Source organism: Pan paniscus, chromosome 8 (assembly GCF_029289425.2).
Source record: "Pan paniscus chromosome 8, NHGRI_mPanPan1-v2.0_pri, whole genome shotgun sequence".
NCBI lineage: Eukaryota > Metazoa > Chordata > Mammalia > Primates > Hominidae > Pan > Pan paniscus.
In genome coordinates this window covers 114,762,094-114,789,136 of record NC_073257.2, presented here as the reverse complement: position 1 = coordinate 114,789,136, position 27,043 = coordinate 114,762,094, and the positions used below count along the sequence as shown (strand labels likewise).

The 27,043-nt window shown below is 42.4% G+C and overlaps 2 protein-coding genes and 1 pseudogene across 4 annotated transcripts in view; 1 reads left to right on the top strand and 2 right to left on the bottom strand.

Annotated features, from left to right (window-relative positions):
• Positions 1 to 217: 217 nt before the first annotated feature.
• The window catches only part of AS3MT (arsenite methyltransferase), a 34,663-nt gene continuing 7,837 nt past the window's right edge, over positions 218 to 27,043 (bottom strand). For 2 of the 3 annotated variants that reach the window (XM_063607874.1, XM_008950863.3), the window contains 5 exons: positions 26,783 to 26,864; positions 25,305 to 25,436; positions 24,824 to 24,966; positions 13,424 to 13,558; positions 218 to 1,524 (listed from right to left, as the gene is read on the bottom strand). In XM_063607874.1, the coding sequence (XP_063463944.1) occupies positions 1,417 to 1,524; positions 13,424 to 13,558; positions 24,824 to 24,966; positions 25,305 to 25,436; positions 26,783 to 26,864 (600 nt within the window). In that variant the 3' untranslated portion in view covers positions 218 to 1,416. Of the gene's footprint in view, positions 1,525 to 13,423; positions 13,559 to 24,823; positions 24,967 to 25,304; positions 25,437 to 26,149; positions 26,285 to 26,782; positions 26,865 to 27,043 lie in introns of all 3 variants that reach the window. The other variant, XM_055093339.2, reaches the window with a different exon arrangement.
• LOC129393243 (large ribosomal subunit protein eL15) lies at positions 11,425 to 12,121 on the bottom strand. The gene has a single exon (XM_055093341.1). The coding sequence runs from the start codon at positions 12,088 to 12,090 to the stop codon at positions 11,476 to 11,478; it is 615 nt and encodes a 204-aa protein (XP_054949316.1). The 5' UTR covers positions 12,091 to 12,121; the 3' UTR covers positions 11,425 to 11,475.
• LOC129393242 (large ribosomal subunit protein eL22-like) lies at positions 13,570 to 19,104 on the top strand (annotated as a pseudogene).

Sequence of the window (27,043 nt, the reverse complement as noted above, 5' to 3'; positions counted from 1 at the left end):
CGATCCTCTTGCCTCAGCCTCTCCAGTAGCTGGGACTACAGGTACACACCACCATGCCTGGTCATTTTTACATCTTTTAGCTCTCTTTTTAAAAAACGATCGAACTCTATCCTGACCCAGTTAGGATAATTTACAATAAATAATCACTATGTCATCAGTCATTAGGGTGAGATACTTATGATTCATTTGTTTTCTTGAGATACTTGATTCAAAGATGTTTATGATTAATTTGTTTTCTTTATTGCAAAAAAAAAGAAAAAAGAAAAAAAACATTTGTTCAAAAGCTACCTCAAAAGTCCTCCTACCAAACATGATTTGGCAATCTTTTTGCATGATTAGTATGATGGCAGTAGGAGCTTTGTTTAATAAGCAAACATGATGAAAATTCCAAAAGGTGCTATGCAGAAGATCAGAAGGAAGATGTTTTTCCTGAGACCCTCTGCCAACGGTTATTTCTTCTGATGCCTTTCCTGCTTCTTGAACAAGGCTTAAGACAGCTTCTCTGTTCCATTTCTGACCACTATGTGGCACCAGAACTTTGAATTAGGAAATAGAAAAAAAATCTGCTTAACTAGTGATTTGCTGTGAATCTTTAATCAATGCCTCTTAAAAATAATTCATTTATGGCCGGGCGCGGTGGCTCATGCTTGTAATCCCAGCACTTTGGGAGGCCGAGGCGGGCGGATCACGAGGTCAGGAGATCAAGACCATCCTGGCTAACATGGTGAAACCCCGTCTCTACTAAAAATACAAAAAATTAGCCGGGCATGGTGGTAGGTGCCTGTAGTCCCAGCTACTTGGGAGTCTGAGGCAGGAGAATGGCGTGAACCCAGGAGGTAGAGCTTGCAGTGAGTTGAGATGGGGCCACTGCACTTCAGCCTGGGCAACAGACCGAGACTCCATCTCAAAAAATAAATAAATAAATAAAAATAATTCATTTATTTTTTTCAGTGATTTGGAATATGGTGGCTCTCTGCCATTTGTTGTTTTCTTTTTCTTTCTTTCTTTTTTTTTTTTTTTTTTTGCTTTTGAGACAGAGTCTTGCTCTGTTGCCCAGGCTGGAGTACAGTGGCGTGATGCTTACTCACTGCAGCCTCTACTTCCTGGGTTCAAGCAATTCTCCTGCCTCAGCCTCCCGAGTAGCTGAGGCTATAGGTGTGCACCACCATGCCCAGCTAATTTTTTTTGTATTTTTGGTAGAGACAGGATTTCACCATGTTGGCCAGGCTGGTATCAAACTCCTGACCTCAGGTGATCTGCCTGCCTCGGCCTCCCAAAGTGCTGGGATTATAGGCATGAGCCACTGTGCCCGGCCCCATTTGTTGTTTCTTATGGTCTGTGCTATGGGGAAAAGCAGGTTAAAAAACATGCAGATCACTCTTGCCCACTACTGTGGTCCCCTGGTTGGCTATAGATTTAGCAGCTTTTCTTTGTGCCACAGCAGCCTCCAGCAGCATCAGGGACACATCTGGACTTCATACTGTCAGACTCTTCTGCAAGCTTAAATGGATCTGTGATTATATCCTGTCAAAAGGCAAACCAAAATGAAAGGACAAGTTAAAGGTGTTTTGATGTACCCAAACACTAATATTTCTGTTTGATTTAGGTTGACTTACATAGAACAGAGATAAAATTTTACAATTCCATGAGATCCTGGGAGTAACATCAGTCATTCTGACATAAAGGCACTTGCTTCCTGAAGCTTCTAATTACAACTTTCAAGGTAAACTTCACTTAAAGCTTCTTAAAGATGGTCCCTCTTGGGCAGAGCATTGATTTTTGCTCAGTTGATTTTGTTTTGTGGGATTGTCATTTGCACGTGCCTTTTAAACCTCTTTGGAACTGAGATACGGAAATGCTAAAACGACTTCTCTTCCCTTATTCTAATCTCTAGAAACATTTATACCAGACAGGAAAGTGAGTCCGAGATGTAGGGCTGTCACTAGCAATTGCTGATGCTCAGATGAAATTGCCAACAATGGCCAGACAGATCTCAGAGTAGAGTAACATAAGACTGCTGTATTTATTTAAAAGACAAGACTGCTGTATTTATTTCCCCTCCTTTCACCTCCAAATGAGATACCTCTAACAATAGTACCAGTGGGGCCAGAGAAAAGCCAGGTACAAAGATAGGAAATCAAGAGCACAGGGTCTGGGCACGGTGGCTCACGCCTGTAATCCCAGCACTTTGGGAGGCCGAGGCCAATGGATCACCTGAGGCCAGGAGTTTGAGACAAGCCTGGGCAATATGGCAAAATCCCATCTCTACTAAAAATACAAAAAATTAGCTGGGTGTGGTGGCACGTCTGTAGTCTCAGCTACTCGGGAGGCTGAGGCAAGAGAATCACTTGAGGTGGAGGTTGCAGTGAGCTGAGATCACACCACTGCACTCCAACCTGGGTGACAGAGCGAGACTCCATCTCAAAAAAAAAAAAAAAAAAAGCATGAACATGCCACTTTAAATAATGGTAATGAATTCATTATAACATAAATTTACAGTCCTACTACTTATTCTGGTCACTGCAAATAGAGGGGTGTACAAGGCAGGCACAGACTCTACATTCATGAAACTGATAGACTGGTGGACCCTTTACTAAAGTGACTGACTTCCTGCTGGCCTTGGTCTCTCTGTCCCTCAGTGTCTACCTTTCTGAAATGAAGAGGTCTGCCTGCATCTGGTAAGATGAGCATCTGGCAGAGGATCTCCAAGCCTGGAAGAAGGCCAGCTCTGCTGGTTGCTACTGCTAGGACTTCACATCAATTGCATTTCCATCTCTCAGTATACTGGAACTCCTGCTTGAAAGGGTTTGCCCTGGCCTGGTGCGGTGGCTCATGTACTCTGGGAGTAATCCCAGCACTCTGGGAGGCCAAGGCAGCGGATCACCTGAGGTCAGGAGTTCGAGACCAGCCTGGCCAACATGATGAAACCCCGTCTCTACTGAAAATACAAAAATTAGTTGAGCGTGGTGGGTACTAGGGAGGCTGAGGTGGGAGAACCCCTTGAACCCTCTTCTTTCCACTCAATGATCTATCTACCAACAGGAGATGGTGATATCAATATCACTTCTAAATGCATGCTTCTAGTTCAAAAAGATCTCAAGACTTGAAGGAAATGAAAGGTGGGGTACCCAGATAAGCAGTCCTTTCCTGCACCAACATCCTGTGATTCTATGAGAAGTACAACTATGGAGAGACGGAGCAGCACACTGGTTTAGAGTGCCAGCTCCAGAATCAGATGTGGGTGCAAATTCACCACTTTCTAGCTGTATGACTTTGGATTTGTAAATGAATCTTTCACAGCCTCAGTCTCTCCATCTGTCAAATGAAGATAATAGGGGTGATTGTGAGGACTAAATGACAGGGTGCCTTAAACATATTAACTATTCAATAAAAGTTAATTCCTCTATATTACTGCTATGGTTGTTAATGCTATTACTACCATTACTATTAAGACAGTCCATAGCCCTAATCCTGTTTGCATCATTTCAGATGCTGCAGTGTTTTGTTGTTTTTTTGTTTTTGAGAGGGAGTCTCCCTTTGTCGCCGAGGCTGGAGTGCAGTGGCACGATCTTGGCTCACTGCAACCTCTGCCTCCCAGGTGATCCTCCTGCCTCAGTCTTCCAAAAAGCTGGGATTACAGGCACACGCCACCACACCCAGCTAATTTTTGTATTTTTAGTAGAGAGGGGGTTTCACCATGTTAGACAGGCTGCTGTTGAACTCCTGACCTCAAGTGATCCACCCGCCTCAGCCTCCCAAAATGCTGGGATTACAGGTGTGAGCCACCACGCCCAGCCAGATGCTGCAGTGTTTTAATAGTACAATTGTTTTAATGGCAAAATACATTTTGCATATCAGGATTAAAAAGAAGATGAAGAAAAGAAAAAGCAGAAGGACTCTCAAGATGTTAAGTATATGCAATACCCTGCATGCCAGCTGCGTGTACTGTCTGTACTCCAGCGTTTATCATAAAGGTCTTCCGTTAAGAAAAAAAAAAAAAAAGATAAGAATGTCCTTCCCTAAGAGCACAAGGTTATATTCCTAGGTCACACAACTGTTTCATTTATTAAAATCTTCCTTCAGTGTCACTTATTCCCATTTCAAAAACTTGAAACTGACCTAAAGACATTGGCACATCTGCAGGCTGAAATAAAGCAGAAAGGAGACCTTATGTTGGGATAAACCAGTTCAAATATGTGGAATTTTACAATTTATATCTAAGGTCAAGAACCTCCTGTACATGTGTTGCACGCACACTGGGAGGGAGAACAAGGACAGCTACGCAGAAAGAAAATGGTCATCTGCAGAAGCAAACTCATTTAACTCCTTTTTTAAAAAAAAATAGCCCGAGTGGCTGGGCACAGTGGCTCACACCTGTCATCCCAGCACTTTGGGAGGCCGAGGCGGGCGGATTGCCTGAGCTCAGGAGTTCACCACCAGCCTGGGCAACACGGTGAAACCCCATCTCTATTAAAATACAAAAAATGAGCCGGGCGTGGTGGCGTGTGCCTGTAGTCCCAGCTACTCGGGAAGCTGAGGCAGGAGAATTGTTTGAACCCAGGAGGCGGAGGAGTGAGCCAAGATCGTGCCACTGCACTCCAGCCTGGGTGACAGAGCGAGACTCTGTCTCAAAGAAAAAAAAAAAGCCAGAGTACACTGAAAATACTGTAGCTCGAGGAAAGACCCTCTTTACTTGTAACCATTATCTTCTGACAGCATTTTTTTTTTGAGACGGAGCCTCACTCTGTCGCCCAGGCTGGAGTGCAGTGGCATGATCTCTGCTCACTGCAAGCTCCACCTCCCTGGTTCACGCCATTCTCCTGCCTCAGCCTCCCGAGTAGCTGGGACTACAGGCACCCGCCACCACACCCGGCTAATTTTTTGTATTTTTAGTAGAGACGGGGTTTCACCGTGTTAGCCAGGATGGTCTTGATCTCCTGACCTCGTGATCCGCCCGCCTTGGCCTCCCCAAAGTGCTGGGATTACAGGCGTGAGCCACCATGCCTTCTGATAGCTTTTATAATCAGTATTTAGGAAACCAGGTTTTAGAAGAATTAGAATGATAAAAGCCTTTCAAAATAAATATTGATTCTTACCAGCAGGTTTTCTTATCAGTGAATTCTCAGGAGTTTCAAAATATCAGTGACATATTTTTGAAATGTTTAATGGATTGAATACTCAAAAGCCAAATCTCTCTACTTTCCAAAGTATCACCTTCTTCGAACAACAGAAGAGTCAGAATAGCAGAGTGCTGAAGAATTTAATAAAGCAAAGAAAGTAAATCACTCTTTTTTTTTTTTTTTTGAGATGGAGTCTCACTCTATCACCCCAGCTGGAGTGCAGTGGCGCGATCTCGGCTCACTGCAACCTCCGCCCCTCCAGGTTTAAGCAATTCTCTGCCTCAGCCTCCGGAGTAGCTGGGATTACAGGCACATGCCACCACGCCCGGCTAATTTTTTTTGTATTTTTAGTAGATACGGGGTTTCACCATCTTGGCCAGGCTGGTCTTGAACTCCTGACCTCGTGATCCACCCACCTCAGCTCCCAAAGTGCTGGGATTACAGGTGTAAGCCACCGCGCCCGGCCTAGTAAATCACTCTTTAGCTCTACAGGTGGCTTGTATACTGAGCTTGGGTTAGATTCATGCTGGTAATACTGGCTCCAGGTTTTGGGGTCCAGGATTCTTATATTTTAGGTTCGATTAACCTTCCCCAACTACAAATGTACCATTTTTGAAAGTGATTTCTCAAAAAGCTTTGTCCTTTTTTTTTTTTTTTTTTTTTTGAGGCAGGGTCTTGCTCTGTCGCCCAGGCTGGGGTACAGTGTTGTGATCACGGCTCACTACAGCCTCCACATCCCGGGCTCAAAACGATCCTCCTGCCTCAGCCCCCCAAGTAACTGGGATTATAGGCATTTGCCACCGTGCCCAGCTAATTTTTCTATTTTTAGTACAGACACGGTTTCAGCATGTTGGCCAGGCTGGTCTTGACCTCCTGACCTCAAGTGGTCTGCCAGCCTCAGCCTCCCAAAGTGCTGGGATTGGCCGGGCGTGGTGGCTCATGCCTGTAATCCCAGCACTTTGGGAGGCCAAGGCAGGTGGATTAACTGAGGTCAGGAGTTTGAGACCAGCTTGACCAACATGGTAAAACCCCGTCTCTACTAAAAATACAAAAAGTAGCCGGCTGTGATGGTGCGCACCTGTAATCCCAGCTACTTGGGAAGCTGAGGCAGGAGAACCGCTTGAACCCAGGAGGCGGAGGTTGTGGTGAGCCAAGACCGCGCCATTGCACTCTAGCCTGGGCAACAAGAGCGAAGCTCTGTCTCAAAAAAAAAAAAAGTTGGTATTACTGGGTTTTTTTGTTTATTTGTTTTTGTTTTTTTGAGATGGAGTTGTGCTCTTGTTGCCCAGGCTGGGCAACCTAGGTGGGTGGATCACCTGGTGGCGTAAGCCACCGCACCCGGCAAAGCTAGTATTATTGTAACAATGGTTTGTAATTCTACTTTTTGTTTTCCACATGATTTAAGAGACCACTGCATTTAAAATAATTATTAGTTTATGTTTTGGGGGCACAAAATGAATAAAGACATAATTTTGTGATATCAAGAACTAGAAAGACCCGGGCGTGGTAGTTCACACCTGTAATCCCAGCACTTTGGGAGGCCGAGGCTGGTGGATCATCTGATGTCAGGAGTTCGAGACCAGGCTGGCCAACATGATGAGACCCCGCCTCTACTAAAAATACAAAAAATTAGCCAGGCATGGTGGCTGGCGCACCTGTAATCCCAGCTACTTGTGAGGCTGGGGCAGGAGAATCACTTGAACCCAGGAGGCAGAGGCTGCAGTGAGCCAAGATCGTGCCACTGCACTCCAGCCTGGGTGATAGAGTGAAACTCTGTCAAAAGAAAAAAAAAAAAAAGAACTAAAATAGTTGAGAACAAGCTTTAAAGGAGCAGAATTTTAGTATGTTATTGAAGTTAAGCTGTATAAATTCAAATTAGGGTGTCATAACTGTAGGATGTTAAACATTGTCAACAAAAAGGGTCAAACTCTAAAATACTTAAAAAGATTTATTCTGAGCCAAATAAGTGACCAATGGCCTGTGACACAGCCCTCAGGAGATCTGCAAACATGTGCCCAAAGTGGTCACCCTATAACTTGGTTTTATACATTTTAGAGACATAAGACATCAATCAATACATATAACATGTACATTGGTTCAGACCAGAAACGTGGGACAACTGGAAGTGGGGATTTCCAGGTCACAGGCAGATTCAAAGATTTTGTGATTGGCAATTGGTTGAGTTATAATCCAAAGACCTGGGATCAATAGAAGGGAGTGTCTAGGTTATGATGAGAGATTGTGGAGACCAAGGTTTTATCATGCAGATGAAGCCTCTAGGTAGCAGGCTTCAGAGAGAATAGATTGTAAATGTTTCTTATCAGATTTAAAGAGTCTGTTCTATCAGTCTTAAGATCTGTTTTAATGTTAATGCTGGTCAGCAGTGTCTGAATTCCAAAAGGGAGGAGGGAATAATGAGGCATGTCCAAACTTCTCCTTCCCTTCGTGACCTGAACTAGTTTTTTAGGATAACTTTGCAATGCCTTTGCCCGACAGGAGGGGTCCATTCAGATGGTTGAGGGTTTAGAATTTTATTTTATTTTTTTATTTTTATTTTATTTTATTTTTTTTGAGATGGAGTCTCGCTCTGTCGCCCAGGCTAGAGTGCAGTGGCACGATCTCGGCTCACTGCAACCTCTGCCTCCCAGGTTCAAGGAATTCTCCTGCCTCAGCCTCCCAAGTAGCTGGGACTACAGGTGCCTGCCCCCACGCCTGGCTGATTTTTTATTTTTAGTAGAGATGGGGTTTCACCATGTTGGCCAGGCTGGTCTCGAACTCCTGACCTTGTGATCCACCCGCCTCGGCCTCCCAAAGTGCTGGGATTACAGCCGTGAGCCACCGCGCCCGGCCTAGAATTTTATTTTTGATTTACTTTCTCCTCATTCTGGCCTAGATTTGTCAGAGGCAACATCAATGGTCACCAAACTTCTATTTTATCTCACTGTGTTGCTGGGGTGGCACAGCTGCCTTCCCTGGGTCCATCTTGTGCCTTGGTGGGACCCCTATGGTCAAGGGGCTTAGAGCCAAAAGACATATAGCGAATTTGAAAGTTCTAGGCCAGGCCAGGCATGGTGGTTCACCCCTGTAATCTCAGCACTTTGGGAGGCCGAGACAGGTTGGTCACCTAAGATCAGGAGTTTGAGACCAGCCTGACCAACATGGTGAAACCCTGTCTCTACTAAAAATACGAATTAGGGCTGGGCACAGTGGCTCATGCCTGTAATCCCAGCACTTTGGGAGGCCAAGGTGGGTGGATCATGAGGTAAGGAGTTCGAGACCAGCCTGGCCAATATGATGAAACCCCATCTCTACTAAAAAAATAAAATAAAAATTAGCCAGGCATGGTGGCACGCACCTGTAGTCCCATCTACTCTGGAGGCTGAGGCAGAAGAATCGCTTGAACTTGGGAGGCAGAGGTTGCAGTCAGCCGAGATCGCACCACTGCACTCCAGCCTGGGCAACAGAGCAAGACTCCATCTCAGAAAAAAAAAAAATTAGCCAGGCATGGTGGCACATGCCTGTAATTACAGCTACTCAGGAGGCTGAGGCAGAAGAATCGCTTGAACCTGCGAGGCGGAGGTTGCAGTGACATGAGATCACGCCACTGCACCCCAGCCTGGGTGACAGAGGAAGACTCCGTCCCCCTCCCCCCACAAAAAAAGAAAGTTCTAGACCAGATGGGAATGGATGTGGATAGGCATTAATAAACCCTTAAAATTTCTTAATATAAAAGCCAACAAACAAAAAGCCAAAGGTGAGGTCAAAAAATTGACTTATCTTTAACTTCTATGCATTGTGCTACTGTAATCTTGGTTTTAGTTACAGACTTACAGCAATTAGCTATACAAAACATAAGCACTGTTAAAACCTTCTAAGCTAAGGAATTTAGAGACTTCCGTTGTGCTATAATTTTTTTGTGTGGTCTTTCAGTAATTTGTTCTAAAATTATTTATTTATTTATTTATTTATTTATTTATTTATTTATTTATTTATTTTGAGACAAAGTCTCACTCTGTTGCCAGGCTGGAGTGCAGTGGCACCATCTCAATCTCGTCTCACTGCAACCTCCGCCTCCCGGGCTCAAGCAATTCTCCTGCCTCAGCCTCCCAAGTAGCTGGGACTACAGGCGCATGCCACCATGCCCATCTAATTTATTTTTTATATTTTAGTAGAGATGGGGTGTCACCATGTTGCCCAGGCTGGTCTTGAACTCCTGAGCTCAGGCAATCTGCCCACCTTGGCCTCCCAAAGTGCTAGGATTACAGGCTTGAGCCACTGTGCCTGGCCTGTTCTAAAATTTTAAAAAATATATATGTTATCTGCATAAATCTCATAACTCAGAGTATTAAACCTAGGAGGCTTTGACATGAGGTACCTTTATATCCTCTCAGTAATAATTTTCTTTTCATTCTACGAGAAGCAGGAAATTCTTTATGATTGGGATGGATGAAAAGGTGCCACACACATAATAACCCAGGAGGCAGAGTCCCTTATTTTACCAGCTGTTTATGCATCTGTGTGCCCATTTTTGATTTGGAGAGTCTGAAATAATTCTCTCAAAACTGGCCCTTACAGTCTCACACACCTACCTTTTGTGTGATAGGTCCCTGGGCCTAGAGAAGAGTGCTTATATAATTTTAGCAGCACGGAATTTGCAGTGAAAAGCAGATTAGGACCAGTGGGATTCCAAACGGGGGATTCTCTAGCCTTAGAATATCATGATTCTGGTTTCTTTAGAAGTAAAACAAGGAGCTATAAATAACATTAATAATATGACAGTCAAAAGAGTATTCGTGTGTCAGAACAGAATAAGGAACCTATTCCATTTAGGGCACAAACTAAAAACATGAAGAAAAATTATAACCTGGTTTATCTTTAGAGGGTTATTGTAGCCAAGAAATAATTAATGATTCAATATGCACTCAAAAACAAAAGTCCAGGCTGGAAATCTGGTAACAAGTGTTATAGTTTTCCTATGAAACCATTTCTCTCTCTAGCCTTCTTTTTTTTTTTTTTTAGTTTAATAGACATTTATTCCTTTAGTTGAACAACCTCTACACAATTAAAATGTATGACTTAAGATCTTTTCTTTTTTTGTGAAGAAATTTAGGTCTCAACAACTTTTATGAACTTGCTATGAGTACTTCCTGGAAATCAATTAACTGAGTCTTTTGAAACCCCTAGAGAAGATAGGAGAAAATTGGTTCAGAACGAGCATTTAAATTAAGTCAGCAAAGTCAGAATTTAAAATTGGGCAATTCCTTGTCTACATTTTCTTTACACTCAAATTGACCCTGGACAACAGTAGTCTAGTCTCCTGGAAGACATGGTGCAAACAGAAATGCAATGTGGTGGTATACTCATAGTCAAAGTGGGTGCACAAGTGATGGTCCAACTTTGTGGAATGGTAAGGATTTTTAGGGTTGTTTGGCCAGAACAAGAGAAATAACTGCAGAAAACACATACGGTTGGAAACCATGCGCTTGTGACTTTTTCTGTAGCCTATGGGAGTGGACAGAGTGGGTAACCCAAGATGTTTTTAAGACTGACTGGACTAAGAATGACGTACTTATAGCCAACTACTTTCCCCCTAATGTGACTGAAGGGATTCATAATGATCACAATTAGCATTACGGTTAAGTATTTTAGGGTTGACGTCTAAGCTCACACTTGGAAGGTATTTATCTAATGGCCACTGGCTCACCAGCTTCCCACCCTAGCATTCATTGCTAGCTTACCAATCTTAAGGCTAATAATTTTATCTCACATTCAACTTCAAAACACACCAGTGTTTACCATTACCACTAATCACTGAATGCCATGAAGCCATGGCACTGAACCAGGAGCTTTCACCTTTTATGTGAATTTAAAATGGTACTGTGGAGGCTGAGGCAATTTTCTTCAGGCTAACCCAGATTTTCTAAAGCCCAGCTTAAAAAGTCTACACCTGCCAAACTAAAAAAAACGCAGCCACTTGAAAATAAACCAGCAGAGCATTGCCATCACCCCGATAAAGCTGCAGGTTTCATCACATGCACCAGACAAATCTACAGGGCTAGTTTCAGTTTTCTCCTTTTAAAGAATTTACTAAGCCTATTATACCACACAGTATGTTTTATACACTGACATACAACTCCCTAATAAGATAAAGCAAAGACAAAAAAGTTTATCTTATTAGAAACAAGATACACCACCACTTATTGTCTTCAAACATTATTGCACTTTAACTTTCTTAATTTGACAAAGCATTCAAGAAACATCTGCAGACTAGTTTTAACAGACAAATAACACCTGTAAGCAGACATGACTGTCCTAAATTGTTTATTAAGTATGAATTTTACAAACTTTACTTATATTAGCGGTAACGGTGGAGCTGGAGAGTATTGCGCCTTCTCCAAGCTGCCCGGCGAGAGCCACCAATAGTGTGGTGGAACTTATGGCCCTTTCCAAGGCCACGGCTCTTTCGGCCTGCAGATGTCAGCCCACGCATCTCCCTGTGCTTGTGGACTGGTTTGGTGATCCACTGGGTGTCAGGATTTCTTCTGATAGCTTTATGGAATGGATCAATGAGGATAACCTCAAAAAATTTGTATGTGGAATCTTCACCAACCCAGTAAGAATTCAGGACTCTCAGAGCCCCACAGTGGCGTCCAGCTCGCTCCTCTGCAACGGACTGAAGGCTTCGAGCAAACTTTAGCTGGTTAACACCATGATGTACAGGCTTGCCGTAAGTTGCACCCTTAGGAACTGGGCGTTTTCGGCCACCACGGCGAACACGAATCCTATATATAACGTAACCTTGCTTGGCCTTGTAGCCCAGTCGGCGCGCTTTATCAGGCCGGGTGGGGCGGGGAGCCCTGTGGAGAGCAGAGAGCTGGCGGTACTGCCAGCAGCGGACCCTCAGAAGAAAGCGCATGACATCAGACTGCTTCTTTCTCCATAGCTCCTGGATGTACTTGTATGCACCCATCTTGGCTTACCTGATGGCTGCCGCCAGACGGAAAGGCTTTTTTTTTTTTTTTTTTTTTTTTTTGAGACAGAGTCTCACTCTGTTGCCCAGGCTGGAGTGCAGTGGTGCAGTCTTGGCTCATTGCCCTCCACCTCCCTGGGCTCAAGCAATCCTCCCATCTCAGCCTCTTGAGTAACTGGAACTACCAGCATGCACCACCATACCCAGATAATTTTTTTGTATTTTTGGTAGAGACAGGGTTTCAACATGTTGCCCAGGCTGGTGTCAAACTCCTGGCCTCAAGTGATCTGCCTGTCTCAGCCTCCCAAAGTGCTGGGATTATGAGTGTGAACTACTGTACCCAGTTCCTCCTTTTATACTAAAGACAAATTATAGTAAGGCCAATTTATGTGCAAAATAAATTTTAGGCTTATTATACTTTGCCTGATCATTTGCATGAAGTCCAGCAAGAATTTGGCCAGATAGGCTCTTTTCAAGTTGGCTTTGCTGGAACTTTACCTACAAATGTTATTCCAGTCAAAGCTTTGGTAAAATAACCAAGTGTCTCCAATTGTCCTGTTTTGAGAGAAAAGATTCTTACTAAACTTATGCAAATAACTATTTTATTATAAAATCAGAATACTCACGAAAAGTCTCTGAATTTTGGAGAACTTGTTAAAGCAGGTATAATAGCTAGTCAGGCGTGAGCAGGGCAGGAGAGGGCTCCCCGCGCCGACTCCACCAGGAATGTCAGGCGATCATTAGGTGATGATCAGGTGGTTGTTAACTGTCTCTCGAAAATCATAATTGGTCGCAGACAGTACCAGGGAAAGGAAGTTTCCCAATAAACAGAAACACCTGAAACTGGTGATCAGCAGCTTCCCAATAAGATCTCAGGAGTTGGGCAAGTGGGCTCAAGCATGCACATTAAGAGGCAAAATGGTGGCGTTTAACTGGTATATAACCGTCTAACAACATTTGACCAGCAAGAGAAGTGCACCTCAAGAGACCATGCATACTGGCCGGGCACAGTGGCTCACGCCTGTAATCCCAGCACTTTGGGAGACTGAGGCAGGTGGGTTACCTGAGGTCAGGAGTTCAAGACCAGCCTGGCCAACATGGCAAAACCCCATCTCTACTAAAAAACACAAAAATTAGCCGGGCGTGGTGGTGGGTGCCTGTAATCTTAGCTAATCGGGAGGCTGAGGCAGGGAGAATTGCTTGAACCCAGGAGGCGGAGGTTGCAGTGAGCCAAGATCACACCACTGCACTCCAGTCTGGGTGACAGAGAGAGACTCCATCTCAAAAATAAATAAATAAAATAGTTCTCTCAGGTAGTGAAAGCCAAACTAACCTTTAACTCCAAAGCAGAACAGCCTCCAGATGTTGGCAACTTCTCTCCAATTGGTCTGATCAGAAAAGCTTGAGCAAATCTTGAATTCTTCAAGATAGCTGCTGTTTCTTCATCCACTTCAACAATTTCACCTTCCTAAAGGGTAGTATAAAAAAAAATACTAAGAGTTGCAACTTTAGTCTCAATAGAAGAAAAATGCCCAGAAGTATCGTTTTCTCCACATCCTCACCAGCACTAATCCTTACACACTGTTGGTGGGAATTTAAATTAGTACAGCCATTATGGGAAACAGTATGGAGATTCCTCAAAAAATTAAAAATAGAACTACTATATGACCCAGCAATCCCCCTACTTGGGTATATATCTAAAGAAAATGGGCCAGGCGTGGTGGCTGACACCTGTAATCCCAGCACTCTGGGAGGCCGAGGTGGGCCGATCACAAGGTCAGGAGATCGAGACCATCCTGGCTAACACAGTGAAACCCCATCTCTACTAAAAAATACAAAAAATTAGCCGGACATAGTGGCAGGCGCCTGTTGTCCCAGCTACTTGGGAGGCTGAGGCAGGAGAATGGTGTGAACCCGGGAGGTGGAGCTTGCAGTGAGCCGAGATCGTGCCACTGCACTCCAGCACTCCAGCCTGGGCGACAGAGCGAGACTCCGTCTCAAAAAAAAAAAAAAGAAAAGAAAAGAAAAGAAAATGAAACTGGCTGTGTACGGTGGCTCACACCTGTAATCCCAGCACTTTGGGAGGCTGAGGCAGGTGGATCATGAGGTCAGGAGTTCGAGACCAGCCTGGCCAATATGGTAAAACCCTGCCTCTACTAAAAATACAAAAAAATTAGCCGGGTATGGCGGCACATGCCCGTAATCCCAGCTACTCGGGAGGCTGAGGCAGAAGAATTGCTTGAACCCAGGAGGCGGAGGTTGTAGTGAGCTGAGATTGCGCCACTGCACTCCAGCCTGGGCGACAGAGCCAGATTCCATCTGAAAGGGGCGGGGGGGGGGGTGGGTGGAGGGAGGAAGGGAAGGAAGGAAGGAAGGCAGGCAGGCAGGCAGGCAGGCAGGCAGGGGAAGGGAAGGGAATGAAATGAAATCAGTATGTCAGGGAAATATCTGCACTCCTAATATCTGCACAACTAATGTTGACTGCAGCATTAATCACAATAACCAAGATATGGAATCAACCTAAGCATCCAGCAATGGATGAATGGATGAGGAAAACGTGGCATATATACACAACGGAATACTATTCAGATTTTAAAACAGAAGGAAATCCTGTCATTTGCAGCAAGATGCATGGAACTGCAGGTCATGTTAAGAGAAATAAGGCAAACACAGAAAGACAAATATCATATGTTCTCACTGATATGTGGAAGCTAAAAAAAGTGGAACTCATTAAGATAGAGAGTATATTGATAGTTACCAAAGGCCAGAAAGGGTACAGAATGGGGGAGATAAAGAGAAGTTGATTAATGGTTATAAATATAGGGTTTGGCCGGGCACGGTGGCTCAAGCCTGTAATCCCAGCACTTTGGGAGGCCGAGGTGGGTGGATCACAAGGTCAGGAGATTGAGACCATCCTGGCTAACACGGTAAAACCCCGTCTCTACTAAAAATACAAAAAATTAGCCGGGCATGGTGGCAGGCACCTGTAGTCCCAGCTACTCGGGGTGCTGAGGCAGGAGAATGGCATGAACCCGGGAGGCGGAGCTTGCAGTGGGCCGAGATTGTGCCACTGCACTCTAGCCTGGGGGACAGAGCGAGACAGAGCGAGACTCCGTCTCAAAAAAAAAAAAAAAAAAAAAAAAAAAATATATATATATATATATATATATATATATACACACACACACATATATATATGTGTGTGTATATAAATAGGGTTTGATGAAAGAAATAAGACCTAGTGTTTGATATATCAGTAAAGTGACTAGTTTACAATAATATATTGTATATTTCAAAATAGCTAGAAGAGAATAATTTGAATGTTTCTAACATAAAGAAAAGACAGGGCCAGGTGTGGTGGCTCATGCCTGTAATCCCAGCACTTTGGTAGGCCAGGGCGAGTGGATCACCTGAGGTCAGGAGTTCGAGACCAGCCTGACCAACATGGTAAAACCCCGTCTCTACTAAAAATACAAAATTAGCTGAGCATGGTGGTACATGCCTGTAATCCCAGCTACTCGGGAGGCTGAGGCAGGAGAATTGCTTGAACCCGGGAGGTGGAGGTTGCAGTGAGCCGAGATTGCGCCATTGCACTCCAGCCTGGGCAAAAAAAGCAAAACTCCATCTCAAAAAAAAAAAAAGAAAAGAAAAGACAAATATTGAAGGTGATAGGTATCCCAATTACACTAATTTAATCTTTACAAATTATATGAATGTATTAAATTATCACATGAACCCCCCAAAATAGCTACATCAATTATGTATCAATTTAAAAAAATGTTAAGTCTTTATGTATCAATAATAACACTAAATGTAAATGGACTCAATTCTCCAATTAAGAGGCATAGTGCTGTGAAAAAGCTTGTGGCAAAGAGAGGCAAAAAAAGAAGCAGGTTATGATGTTCACTCTTGACTGTACCCACCTTGTAGAAAATGGAATCATAGATGCTGCCAATTTTGAGCAGTTTTTGCAAAAGAGGATTAAAGTGAATGGAAAAGCTGGGAATCTTGGTGGAGCGTTATAACCATCGAAAGGAGCAACAGCAAGATCACTGTGACTTCTGAGTTACCTTTTTCCAAAAGGTATTTGAAATATCTCACCAAAAAATATTTGAAGAATAATCTATGTGATTTGTTGTGTGTAGTTGCTAACAGCAAAAAGAGTTATTATGAATGACATTAATTCCAGATTAACCTGGAAAAAGAAGAGGAGGAAGGTGAAGATAAAAATTTATTTATCTGGAATATTTTGTATGAGTTCTTGAATAAAACTTGGGAACCCCCCCCAAAAAAAGGAATAGAGTGGCTGAATGGATACAAAAATGGGACCAAATTATATGCTGCCTACAAGAAACCTACTTTACTTATAAAAATACTGGAAGTTAAGGGGTGGAAAAAAGACATTCCAAGCAACTGGAAACCAAAAAAGAACAGGAGTAGCTATACTTATATCAGATAAAACAGACTATGAATCAAGGCTGTCAAAGAGGCAAAGAAGGTTACTATATAATGATAAAGGGGTCAATTCAGCAAGAAGATATAAGTATCTTTGCACTCAACATTGGAGCTCCAAAGTATATAAAGCAAACATTAATAGATCTAAAAGAAGAGATATACTGTAATGCAATAGTAGTAGGGGACTTTAACACCACACCTCACTCTCAGTAAAACAGATCATCCAGACAGAAAATAAAGAAACATTAAACTATATACTAGCTCAAATAGGCCTAGCTGACATTCACAGAGCATTTTACTCAACTGCTGCAGAATAGACATTCTGCTCAATAGCACATGGAACATTCTCCAGCATAGACTATATCTTAGGCCACAAAACAAGTCTTAACAAATTCAGAAAAGTAGACATCATAACAAGTATCTTTCTCACCACTATGGAATAAAATTAGAAATCAATAACAAGAGCCTTGGAAAATACACAAACACATGGAAATTAAACAACATGCTCCTGAATAACCAATGGGTCCATGAAGAAATTAGGAGAAAAATTTAAAATATCTTGAAACAAATGAAAATGGAAATACGACATGCAAAAATCTATGGGATACAGCAGAAGCAGCACTAAGAGGAAAGTTTATAGCAATAAATGCCTATATCAAAAAAGTAGAAAGATTTCAAGTAATGCCTATATCAAAAAAGTTGAAAGATTTCAAGTAAGATCTCAGCACTTTGGGAGGCCAAGGCAGGTGGATTGCTTGAGCCCAGGAGTTCAAGAGCAGACTGGGCAACATGGTGAAAGCCTGTCTCTACAGAAAATACAAAAATCAGCCAGGCATGGTAGCCTTAGTCCCAGCTACTTGGGATGCTGGGGTAGGAGGATTGCCTGAGCCCAGGAGGTCAAAGCTGCTGTGAGCCATGATTGCACCACTGCACTCCAGTCCAGAGTGAGACCCTGAGAAAGAAAGAAGAAGAAAGAAGGGCCGGGCACAATGGCTCACACCTGTAATCCCAGAACTTTGGGAGGCTGAGGCGGGCAGAGTCAGGAGTTCGAGACCAGCCTGGCCAATATGGTGAAACCCCGTCTCTACTAAAAATACAAAAAAATTAGCCAGGCGTGGTGGTGCATGCCTGTAATCCCAGCTACTTGGGAGGCTGAGACAGGAGAATTGCTTGAACCCAGGAGGTGGAGGTTGCAGTGAGCTGAGATCGTGCCACTGCACTCCAACCTGGGCAACAGAGCGAGACTCCCTCTCAAAAAAAAAAAGAAAGAATGGAAGGAAGGAAGAAAGGGAGGGAGGGAGGGAGGGAGGGAGGAAGGAAGGAATGAAGGAAAGAAGGAACAGACTTCAAATAAACAACCTAGTAATGCCCATGAGGGAACTATAAAAGCAAGAACAAATCAAACTCAAAATTAGTAGAAGGAAAGAAGGAACATCACAGCAGAAATAAATGAAATTGAGACTAAAAAAATACAGAAGATCCACAAAATGAAAAATTAGTTTTTTGAAAAAATAAAATAAATCTTTAGCTAAACTAAGAAAAAAAGAAGACTCAAACAGATGAACGGATAAAGAAAACGTAGTAGTATATGTACACACTGGAATACTATTCAGACTTGAAAAAGAAGGAAATCCTGGCCTGGTGCGGTGGCCCAAGCCTGTAATCCCAGCACTTTGGGAGGCCGAGGCAGGCGGATCACCTGAGGTCAGGAGTTCGAGACCAGCCTTGCCAACATGTGAAACCCCATCTCTACTAAAAATACAAAAATTAGTTGGGTGTGGTGGCACGCACCTGTAGTCCCAGCTACTCAGGAGGCTGAGGCAGGAGAATTACTTGAACCTGGCAGCCGGAGGTTTCAGTGAGCCAAGATCATGCCACTGCACTCCAACCTGGGAGACAGAGTAAGACTCTGTCTCAAAAAAATAAAATAAAATAAAATAAAATAAAAGAAGGAAATCCTGTCACCTGCAGCAACATGCATGGAACTGCAGGTCATTATGTTAAGAGAAATAAGCCAACCTCAAAAAGACGAATATTACATGTTCTCACTGATATGTGGGAGCTAAAAAAGTGGACCTCATGATAATAGAGAGTAGATTGGTGGTTACCAGACACCAGGCAGAGTGGGGAGGATGAAGAGAGCTTGATTAATGAGTACAAAATCCAGTTTAATAAGAAGAAATAAGACCTAGTGTTCGATGGATCAGTAGGGTGACTATAGTTCACAATAATCTATTGTATATTTCAAAATAGCTAGAGAAGAATAATTCAAATGGGTTCCTAGAATAAAGAAAAGACAAATGTTTAAGGCGATGGATATACCAGTTACATTGACTTGATGTGTACAAATTATATGAATATATTAAATTATCAGATGTGCCCTGAAAGTATGTACATCTATTATGCATTTAAAAAATATTTGGCCGGTCGCAGTGTCTCATGCCTGTAATCCCAGCAGTTTTGGAGGCCAATGCAGGCAGATCGTCTGAGGTCAGGAGTTAGAGACCAGCCTGGCCAACATAGTGAAACCCCATCTCTACTAAAAATACAAAAATTAGCTGGGCGCGGTGGCAGGCGCCTGTAATCCCTGCTACTCAGGAGGCTGAGACAGGAGAATGGCTTGAACCCAGGAGGCGGAGATTGCAGTGAGCCAAGATCACACCACTGCACTCCAGCCTGGGCGACAAGAGTGAGATTCCATCTCAAAAACAAACAAAAAGTTGAACCCAAAAATGTCATATCTGCAGGCACTGAAAAACAAATACTGCATAACCTCGCTAGATTATATGTGGAATTTCAAAAAGTTGAACTCATAGAGGTGAAGAGTAGAGGCTCTTACCAGGGCCTGGGGGTAGGGGGTGGGAGGGCAGGGGTGGAACAGGATAGATGTTGGTTAAAGGATACAAAATTTCAGTTATCAGGAATAAGTTAAAGAGATCTATTTTACAACATGGTGACTATAGTTAATAACAATGTATTGAAAATTGCTAAAAGGCCGGGCACCTCACGCCTGTAATCCCAGCACTTTGGGAGGCTGAAGCAGGGGGATCACCTGAGGTCAGGAGTTCAAGACCAGCCTGGCCAACATGGTGAAACTCCATCTCTACTAAAAATACAAAAAATTAGCTGGGTGTGGTAGCACACACCTATAGTCCCAGCTACCTGGAAGGCTGAGGCAGGATAATCGCTTGAACCTGAGAGGTGGAGGTTGCAGTGAGCTGAGATTGTGCCACTGCACTCCAGCCTGGGCGAGAGAGCAAGATTCTGCCTCAAAAAAAAAAAAAAAGAAATAAAGAAAGAAAAGAAAAGAAAAGAAAAAAGAAAATTGCTGAAAGAGTAGACTTTGATCTCATCACAAATAAATGGTGAGTATGTGAGGTAATGCATTTTAATTATCTTGATTTAGTCATTCCATAATGTATACATATGTCAAAACATCCCATTGTACACCATAAATATATATACAATTTTTAAAATTTGTCCATTAAAAAAATAAATAATGGGGGGGAAATTAGGGCTTTGGACTATTGGGGTTTTTTTCTTTGTTTGTTTGTTTTTGAGATGGAGTCTTGCTCTGTTGCCCAGGCTGGAGTGCAGTAACTCAATCTCAGCTCACTGCAACCTCTGCCTCCTGGGTTCAAGCCGATTCTCCTGCCTTAGCCTCTCGAGTAGCTGGGATAACAGGCACACACCACCACACCCGGCTAATTTTTGTATTTTTAGTAGAGACAGGGTTTCATCATGTTGATCAGGCTGGTCTCGAACTCCTGACCTCAGGTAATCCACCCACCTCAGCCTCCCAAAGTGCTGGGATTACAGGTGTGAGCCACCATGCCCAGGCAAGGACTGGTGGTTTTTAAAGTGCATTTCTGGCTGGGCACAGTGGCTCACATCTATAATCCTAGTACTTTGGGAGGCCGAGGTGGGCAGATCACCTGAGGTCAGGAGTTTAAGACCAGCCTGGCCAACATGGTGAAACCCTGTCTCTACTAAAAATGCAAAAATTAGCCGGGTGCGTTGGCACCCACCTGTAGTCCAAGCTACTGGGGAGGCTGAGGCAGGAAAATCACTTGAACCAGGGAGGCTGAGGTTGCAGTGAGCCGAGACTGCACCACTGCACTCTAGCCTGGGCAACAGAGCAAGACTCCATCTCAAAAAAAAAAAAACCATATATATATAAAAAACATTTTGCTTAAAAAAATAATTGTATTAAAAATGGTTTTTGAAAGCCACTAGAACAAATCAATGGTTTCAAAGGCCCTTACCACTCTGATTCTGTGTATCTACTGGAATAGGCAGCACATCAAGGAGCAGTGCATTAGTGAAAAGCATTAAGGGCTCCACTATACCAAGGAGTATTTAAGAAATTTGAAGATGCGGCCGGGCACAGTGGCTCACGCCTGTAATCCCAGCACTTTGGGAGGCCGAGGCGGGTAGATTACCTGAGGTCAGGAGTTCGAGACCAGCCTGGCCAACATGGTGAAACCCTGTCTCTAATAAAAATATAAAAATTATCTGGGTGTGGTGGCACACGCCTGTAATCCCTGCTACTCGAGAGGCTAAGGCAGGAGAATCGGCTTGAACCCAGGAGGCAGAGGTTGCAGTGAGCTGAGATTGAGTCACTGCACTCCAGCCTAGGCAACAGAGCAAGACTCCATCTCAAAAATAAATAAATGAATAAATAAGACATTTGAAGATGCTTAGCCAGATGTAGTCCCAGACTTGGAAGGCTGAGGTGGAAGGATCCCTTGAGGCCAGGAGTTCAAGACTATAGTGGGCTATGCTTACACCTGTGAATAGCCAGTGTACCCCAGTGTGGGCAACATAGCAAGACCCTGTGTCTAAATGAAGAAATAAATACATTTTTTAAATTAAAAAAAAAAGAAATCTGGAGATGCTATTTAGACCAAAAAAATCAGAAGAAGCCAGGCACAGTGACACATGCTTGCAACTTTGGGAGGCTGAGGTGGGAGAATTGCTTGAGACCAGGAGTTCAAGACCAGCCTGGGCAATATAAGAACCTGTCTCGGCCGGGAGTGGTGGCTCACGCCTGTAATCCCAGCACTTTGGGAGGCTGAGGCAGGTGGATCACGAGGCCAGGAGATTGAGACCATCCTGGCTAACACGGTGAAATCCCGACTCTACTAAAAATACAAAAAATTAGCCGGGTGTGGTGGCGGGCACCTGTAGTCCCAGCTACTCGGGAGGCTAAGGCAGGAGAATGGCGTGAACCCGGGAGGTGGAGCTTGCAGTGAGCCGAGATCGGGCCACTGCACTCCAGCCTGAGTGACAGAGCGAGACTTGGTCTCAAAAGAGAAAAAAAAAAAACCTGTCTCACCAACAAAAAAATAAAAATAAAAAATTAGCCAGGCATGTTGACACATGCCTGTAGTCCCAGCTACTTGGGAGGCTGAGGTGGGAGAATCACTTGAGCCCAGGAGTTTGAGGTTACAGTGAGCTATGACTGTGCCACTACACTCCAGCATGGGTGACAGAGAAAGACTTTGTCTCTAAAATAGATAAATAAATAGATCAGAAAAATGAAATATTAATAGTAAGTTCTTCCACTTTTGGAACAAATAATGACAGTATCTTCTTTTCACTGAAATTGCAGTACGTACCCAGTGTTTTGCTACATTATTGCTAATCCTTATAGAAATTCTGAAAAGTAAGTATTATTATCCCTGCTTTTACAGTAGAACAAACTGTAACCCAACGAATTTTGGTGACTTGTTCAAGTTTACCCAAGTAATAAATAATAGAGCCAGAAAACATATACAATTCTGTGTTCCTCAGTAAATGAGATTAGCATCTAATGAGTAGCACGCCTTTACTAACTTACTAAATAATAGTATAAAATGATTTTTATTTAGTTAATTACCAGAGAGATTTAGCATAATTTTGTTCTGGATTCAGTAATCAAGTCAGCTTGGATCATTCACCTTAACTTTTCCTTTAGCAGCCATTTCCACTAGTTTCCATTAAGTAGTGTTCTATAAACTTTGATCCGAAGCAGAATCGATGTCTTTTCTGTCTTGTGACTTAAAGTTCTGTGACCGTGATGCATGTGAGTGTTCTGACTTCATCTGTTCCTCTAACTACACTGTTTCCCTCACCATGGCATTCATAGGATGAAACGAATGACTGCCCAGAATGAGAATTTGTCCAGATTATTCAGATAAACATCATAAAGCAGAATACATGAATAAATAAGTAGAACATAAATAAAATTCCAAAATACTCAATGGGAAATGACTAGTAATATAGGCTTTCAAGAGTTGGTACCTTTTAGCTATATTTGCAGATACTCTGGGATTTTAAGGAACTGAGAAAACAGCAAAGTTGACTAAATTTTATATTTCTTGTCCTCTAAATATTTTGATAATTTCTGGATTGATGCAGTGATGTTTTTGTTCCTTCTGTATTTATAAATGAAACACCTTTTTTTAGTGTTTCTAAACCTAAAATCTACTTGGTTTGAAGTCAAGTGGTTGGAACACTGTTTGACTTTTATTTGAAGCATGTTGTTGATTGAAAATTTCATTGAGGAAGTTTTCAATCAGTGTGATCAGTTTGATTCTGTAATGAGCACAGCACCTAATATTTTGAGGAGCTCTGTTTTGAGGACCAATGCTTAACGTGGACTTTGTTCATAAACAATATCCAATAGATTTGTTGACTTGAGGTCTGGTTTTTTTGTTGTTTTTTTTTCCTAATAGAATTAAGAATTCTAATGTTGAAATTCTAATGTTGAAAAACTGCCCAAATTTATATGGGACAAAGCCTAGAAAAGAGAAATGTAGATTGCATCATAATCTAAATCATGGTATGATAGGAAAGGGAAAGTTTTGGTGCCATAATCTCTCCTTTCACTGGTGTTGGACTTAAATCAGTTAAAATGTATTTCTGTACCACAATTTATGCTTCAATAAAAGTTTGTCTAGTGATATTCAGAAAAAAAATAAAAAATACTAATAATAGAGCCAGAATTTGAACCCAGGTATCTGATTCCAAAGCCTGAACTTTTCCATTTTGAGAAAACAAATCTTACTATGCACAGGGCAGTAAAAATGCCAATTAGTGCCATCATCCAACATTAAAATTTCTTAATTCCTTGACACAATTAAACAATTGAAATACTATTGTACATACTCCTACTCTTTTCTATCCTACTTCTCTATAGCTCTATTAATCCAATGTCTGAATGAGGCTTCTTGTAAAAAGTTTTCTTAGGTGTGTAATGGTATTGTGATTATGCAGAGGGATATTACATTCCTGTGGGACGCATGCTGAAATATTTAAGGGTAAAATGTCATAATATCTGCAACTTATTTTCAATGGCTCAGCAAATAAATAAATAAATAAATATATATATATATATAAACACACAAACATGGAAAAATGTTCTCAATTGCTGAAATATAGGTAATGCCTATGTGGGTATTCATTGTACTATTAACTTTTCTGTATTCAAAAACTTCTTTTTTTTTTTTTTTTTTTGAGATGGAGTCTCACTCTGTTGCCCAGGCTGGAGTGCAATGGCATGATCTCAGCTCACCTCAACCTCCACCTCCCGGGTTCATGCAATTCTCCTGCCTCAGCCTCCAGAGTAGTTGGGATTACAGGCACCCACCACCACGCCCGGCTAATTTTTGTATTTTTATTAGTAGAGATGGGGTTTCGCCATGTTCGTCAGGCTGGTCTCGAACTCCTGACCTCAGGTAATCTGCCTGCCTCGGCCTCCCAAAGTTCTAGGATTACAGGTGTGAGCCACCGCACCTGGCCAAAAACATTTTTATAATAAATATTGAGGGCTGGGCACGGTGGTTCACGCCTGTAATCCCAGCACTTTGGGAGGCCGAGGTGGGCACATCACTTGAGCCCAGGAGTTCAAGACCAGTCTGGGCAACATGGCAAAACCCCATCTCTACAAAAAATACAAATATTAGCCAGGTGTGGTGATGCGTCTGTAGTCCTAGCTACTCAGAAGCCTGAGGTGGGAGGATTGCTTGAGCCCAGGAGGTCAAGGCTGCAGTGAACTATGATTGTGCTACTGCACTCCAGCCTGGGTGACAGAGCGAGACCCTGTCAATAAATAAATAAGTATTGGGAAAAAAATGCTTTTTTACTCCACTTGAAACACACACATACATTTAAACACACACACAAACAAACCAACACCAGAAAAATGGGAAGCAATGCAAAGTCAAGAAAAGATAGCTGGAGCAAGGGCAAGAGCAGAAAGAATACCAGAAGTCATGGAAATTGTTTTATTTACCTTAAATTTAAAATTGGCATCAAACATTAGTTCTTTTTCATGTCCTGTAATTCCTCCATTGTAAATAACTTGGCATCTCTTGGTTGGTCCTGTCTTAGAGTGTTTGAAGAGGCGAAATGTTGCAGAAACAAAACGACAGTCACCTAAAAATAGAATTTATTCACGGTTCATCTCCAGCACTCCCCCAGTTGTTGCCTTGCTCAGCAGACAAGGAGCAAACATGTTATAAACATGATTTTCTTCCTTGCATGTCATCAGTTATCTTTCTGGGCACTTCACTCTATTTACAGAATGACTTCAAAGTGCTTTATTAAATATCAAAATTTTGGGGGGGTTACCATTGTACAGGAGGCAAGATAACTATTTCCAGATAACAGAAAGTATCCCTCAATGAGACTCCCTCAGAAGTTACTTACTAATCACCACATTTCAATCATTCAAGCTGTAGTTATAATAGTCCCTGCTGTCTGTCATATCTTACCGATAACTCTTTCCAGTTCCTTGTTTTGAATTGTAATGAGATTGGCAGTGACCAAACGTGGAGGGCAGAACCCAATTTTTTGAGCAAGGACAGCAAGTTCCTTCCAGTATAAAGCACCACCCAGACACTCACCTAAAAAACAAACAACAACAAAAAACCACAGACAAGCCAACACTTAATACAGTATTAAGGGAACTATTCTTCTATATAATTAATTAGGACATGGTATTAGTTAAAACATAGATCCTAGCAGTAGAAGCTAACTTGAGCATCCCCCCAAGGTCTAGAAAGCCATGGTTAAGACTGGGTGTGCTAGCTGATGGTCTCTAGGAACCATTCTTCAGGACACTCACTGGTGGATTGGTTCTACTCAGCTGCAAGCATAATATTCATGTATGCAGTAGGCCACATTCTGAAAAGCACTGTTATGTGAATAAAGTAGTATAAAAAATAAATCATAGGCCAAGCGCGGTGGCTCATGCCTGTAATCCCAGCACTTTGGGAGGCCGAGGTGGGCAGATCATGAGGTCAGGTGTTGGAGACCAGCCTGGCCAACACAGTGAAACCCCATCTCTACTAAAAATACAAAAATTAGCTGGGCATGGTGGCATGCACCTGTAATCCCAGCTACTTGGGAGGCTGAGGCAGGAGAATCACTTGAACCCGGGAAGTGGAGGTTGCAGTGAGCCAAGATTGCGCCACTGCACTCCAGCCTGGGTGACAGAGCGAGACTCCATCTCAAAAAAAAAAAAAAAAAAAAAAAAAAAAAGAAGTTATCACTGGGTTATATGATTATAAGTAATTTTTTTAAGAGATAGGGTTTTACTATGACACCCAGGCTGTACCTGAACTCCTAGGCTCAAGCAATCCTCCTGTCTCAGCCTCCCAAATATCTGGGGTTACAGGTGTGTGCCACTGTGTCCAGCTTAGTAATTTTTTCTTTTTTTTTTTTTTGGCACTTTCCAACTTGTTAACGGTACCTATTTATTATTACATAGTAAGAATAAAGTTAATATTATTTTAAGAATAAGAACTTTTGATTTCATAGACTGATGAAAAGCATGCATTTATCTCAACTTCCAGACTATTAAAATGATAATAAAGGAATAAAGAACACAATAATAATGAGAACATAAGGGGACTAAGAGGACACCAGCTCGGGAACAATTGTCCTCATTTCCACACTAGAGTTTTCAAAGTATTTTTCCCATTCTTTATCCCATTTAATCTTCATAACAGCCCTATAAGGCAGATTGTATTATTATTTACATTTTACAATTTGGAAAACGATAACTCAAAGAGATGAATTAAACTATCCAAAGCCCTATCACTTTTGAATGGCAGAGGAAGAATGGAACCTTGGCCTCATGGCCTAACCCCATGTGATCTCATATAGCCTCATCCTGGCTATTAGCAGAAAGGAGTTCTGCACATGTACAACCATCTGCCTTAATACTAAACTAAACAAAATCACCTACCCCATAAAACTTTGTGTGTCCTGATTTCTTCTGGCAGTTCAAGGCTCGTATAGACGTCACTGAAATATAACTCCCCACCATGCTGAAACAGAGGCATTTTAGTCCAAACAAGATGATTAATGATTACATTGACCCCAGATAACAAAGAAAGGAATAGGGGAACAAAATCAAATTTAAAAATCAATAGCAATGTTTAAGCTGACCCTTTGTGAACAAATAACAGCTGCCTCTTTAGTTATAATCAATAGTCAAGTGCCAAGG

Excerpts from the sequence above, each read along its gene's own strand:
- LOC129393243 (XM_055093341.1), bottom strand. The coding sequence starts at position 12,090 with ATGGGTGCATACAAGTACATCCAGGAGCTATGGAGAAAGAAGCAGTCT.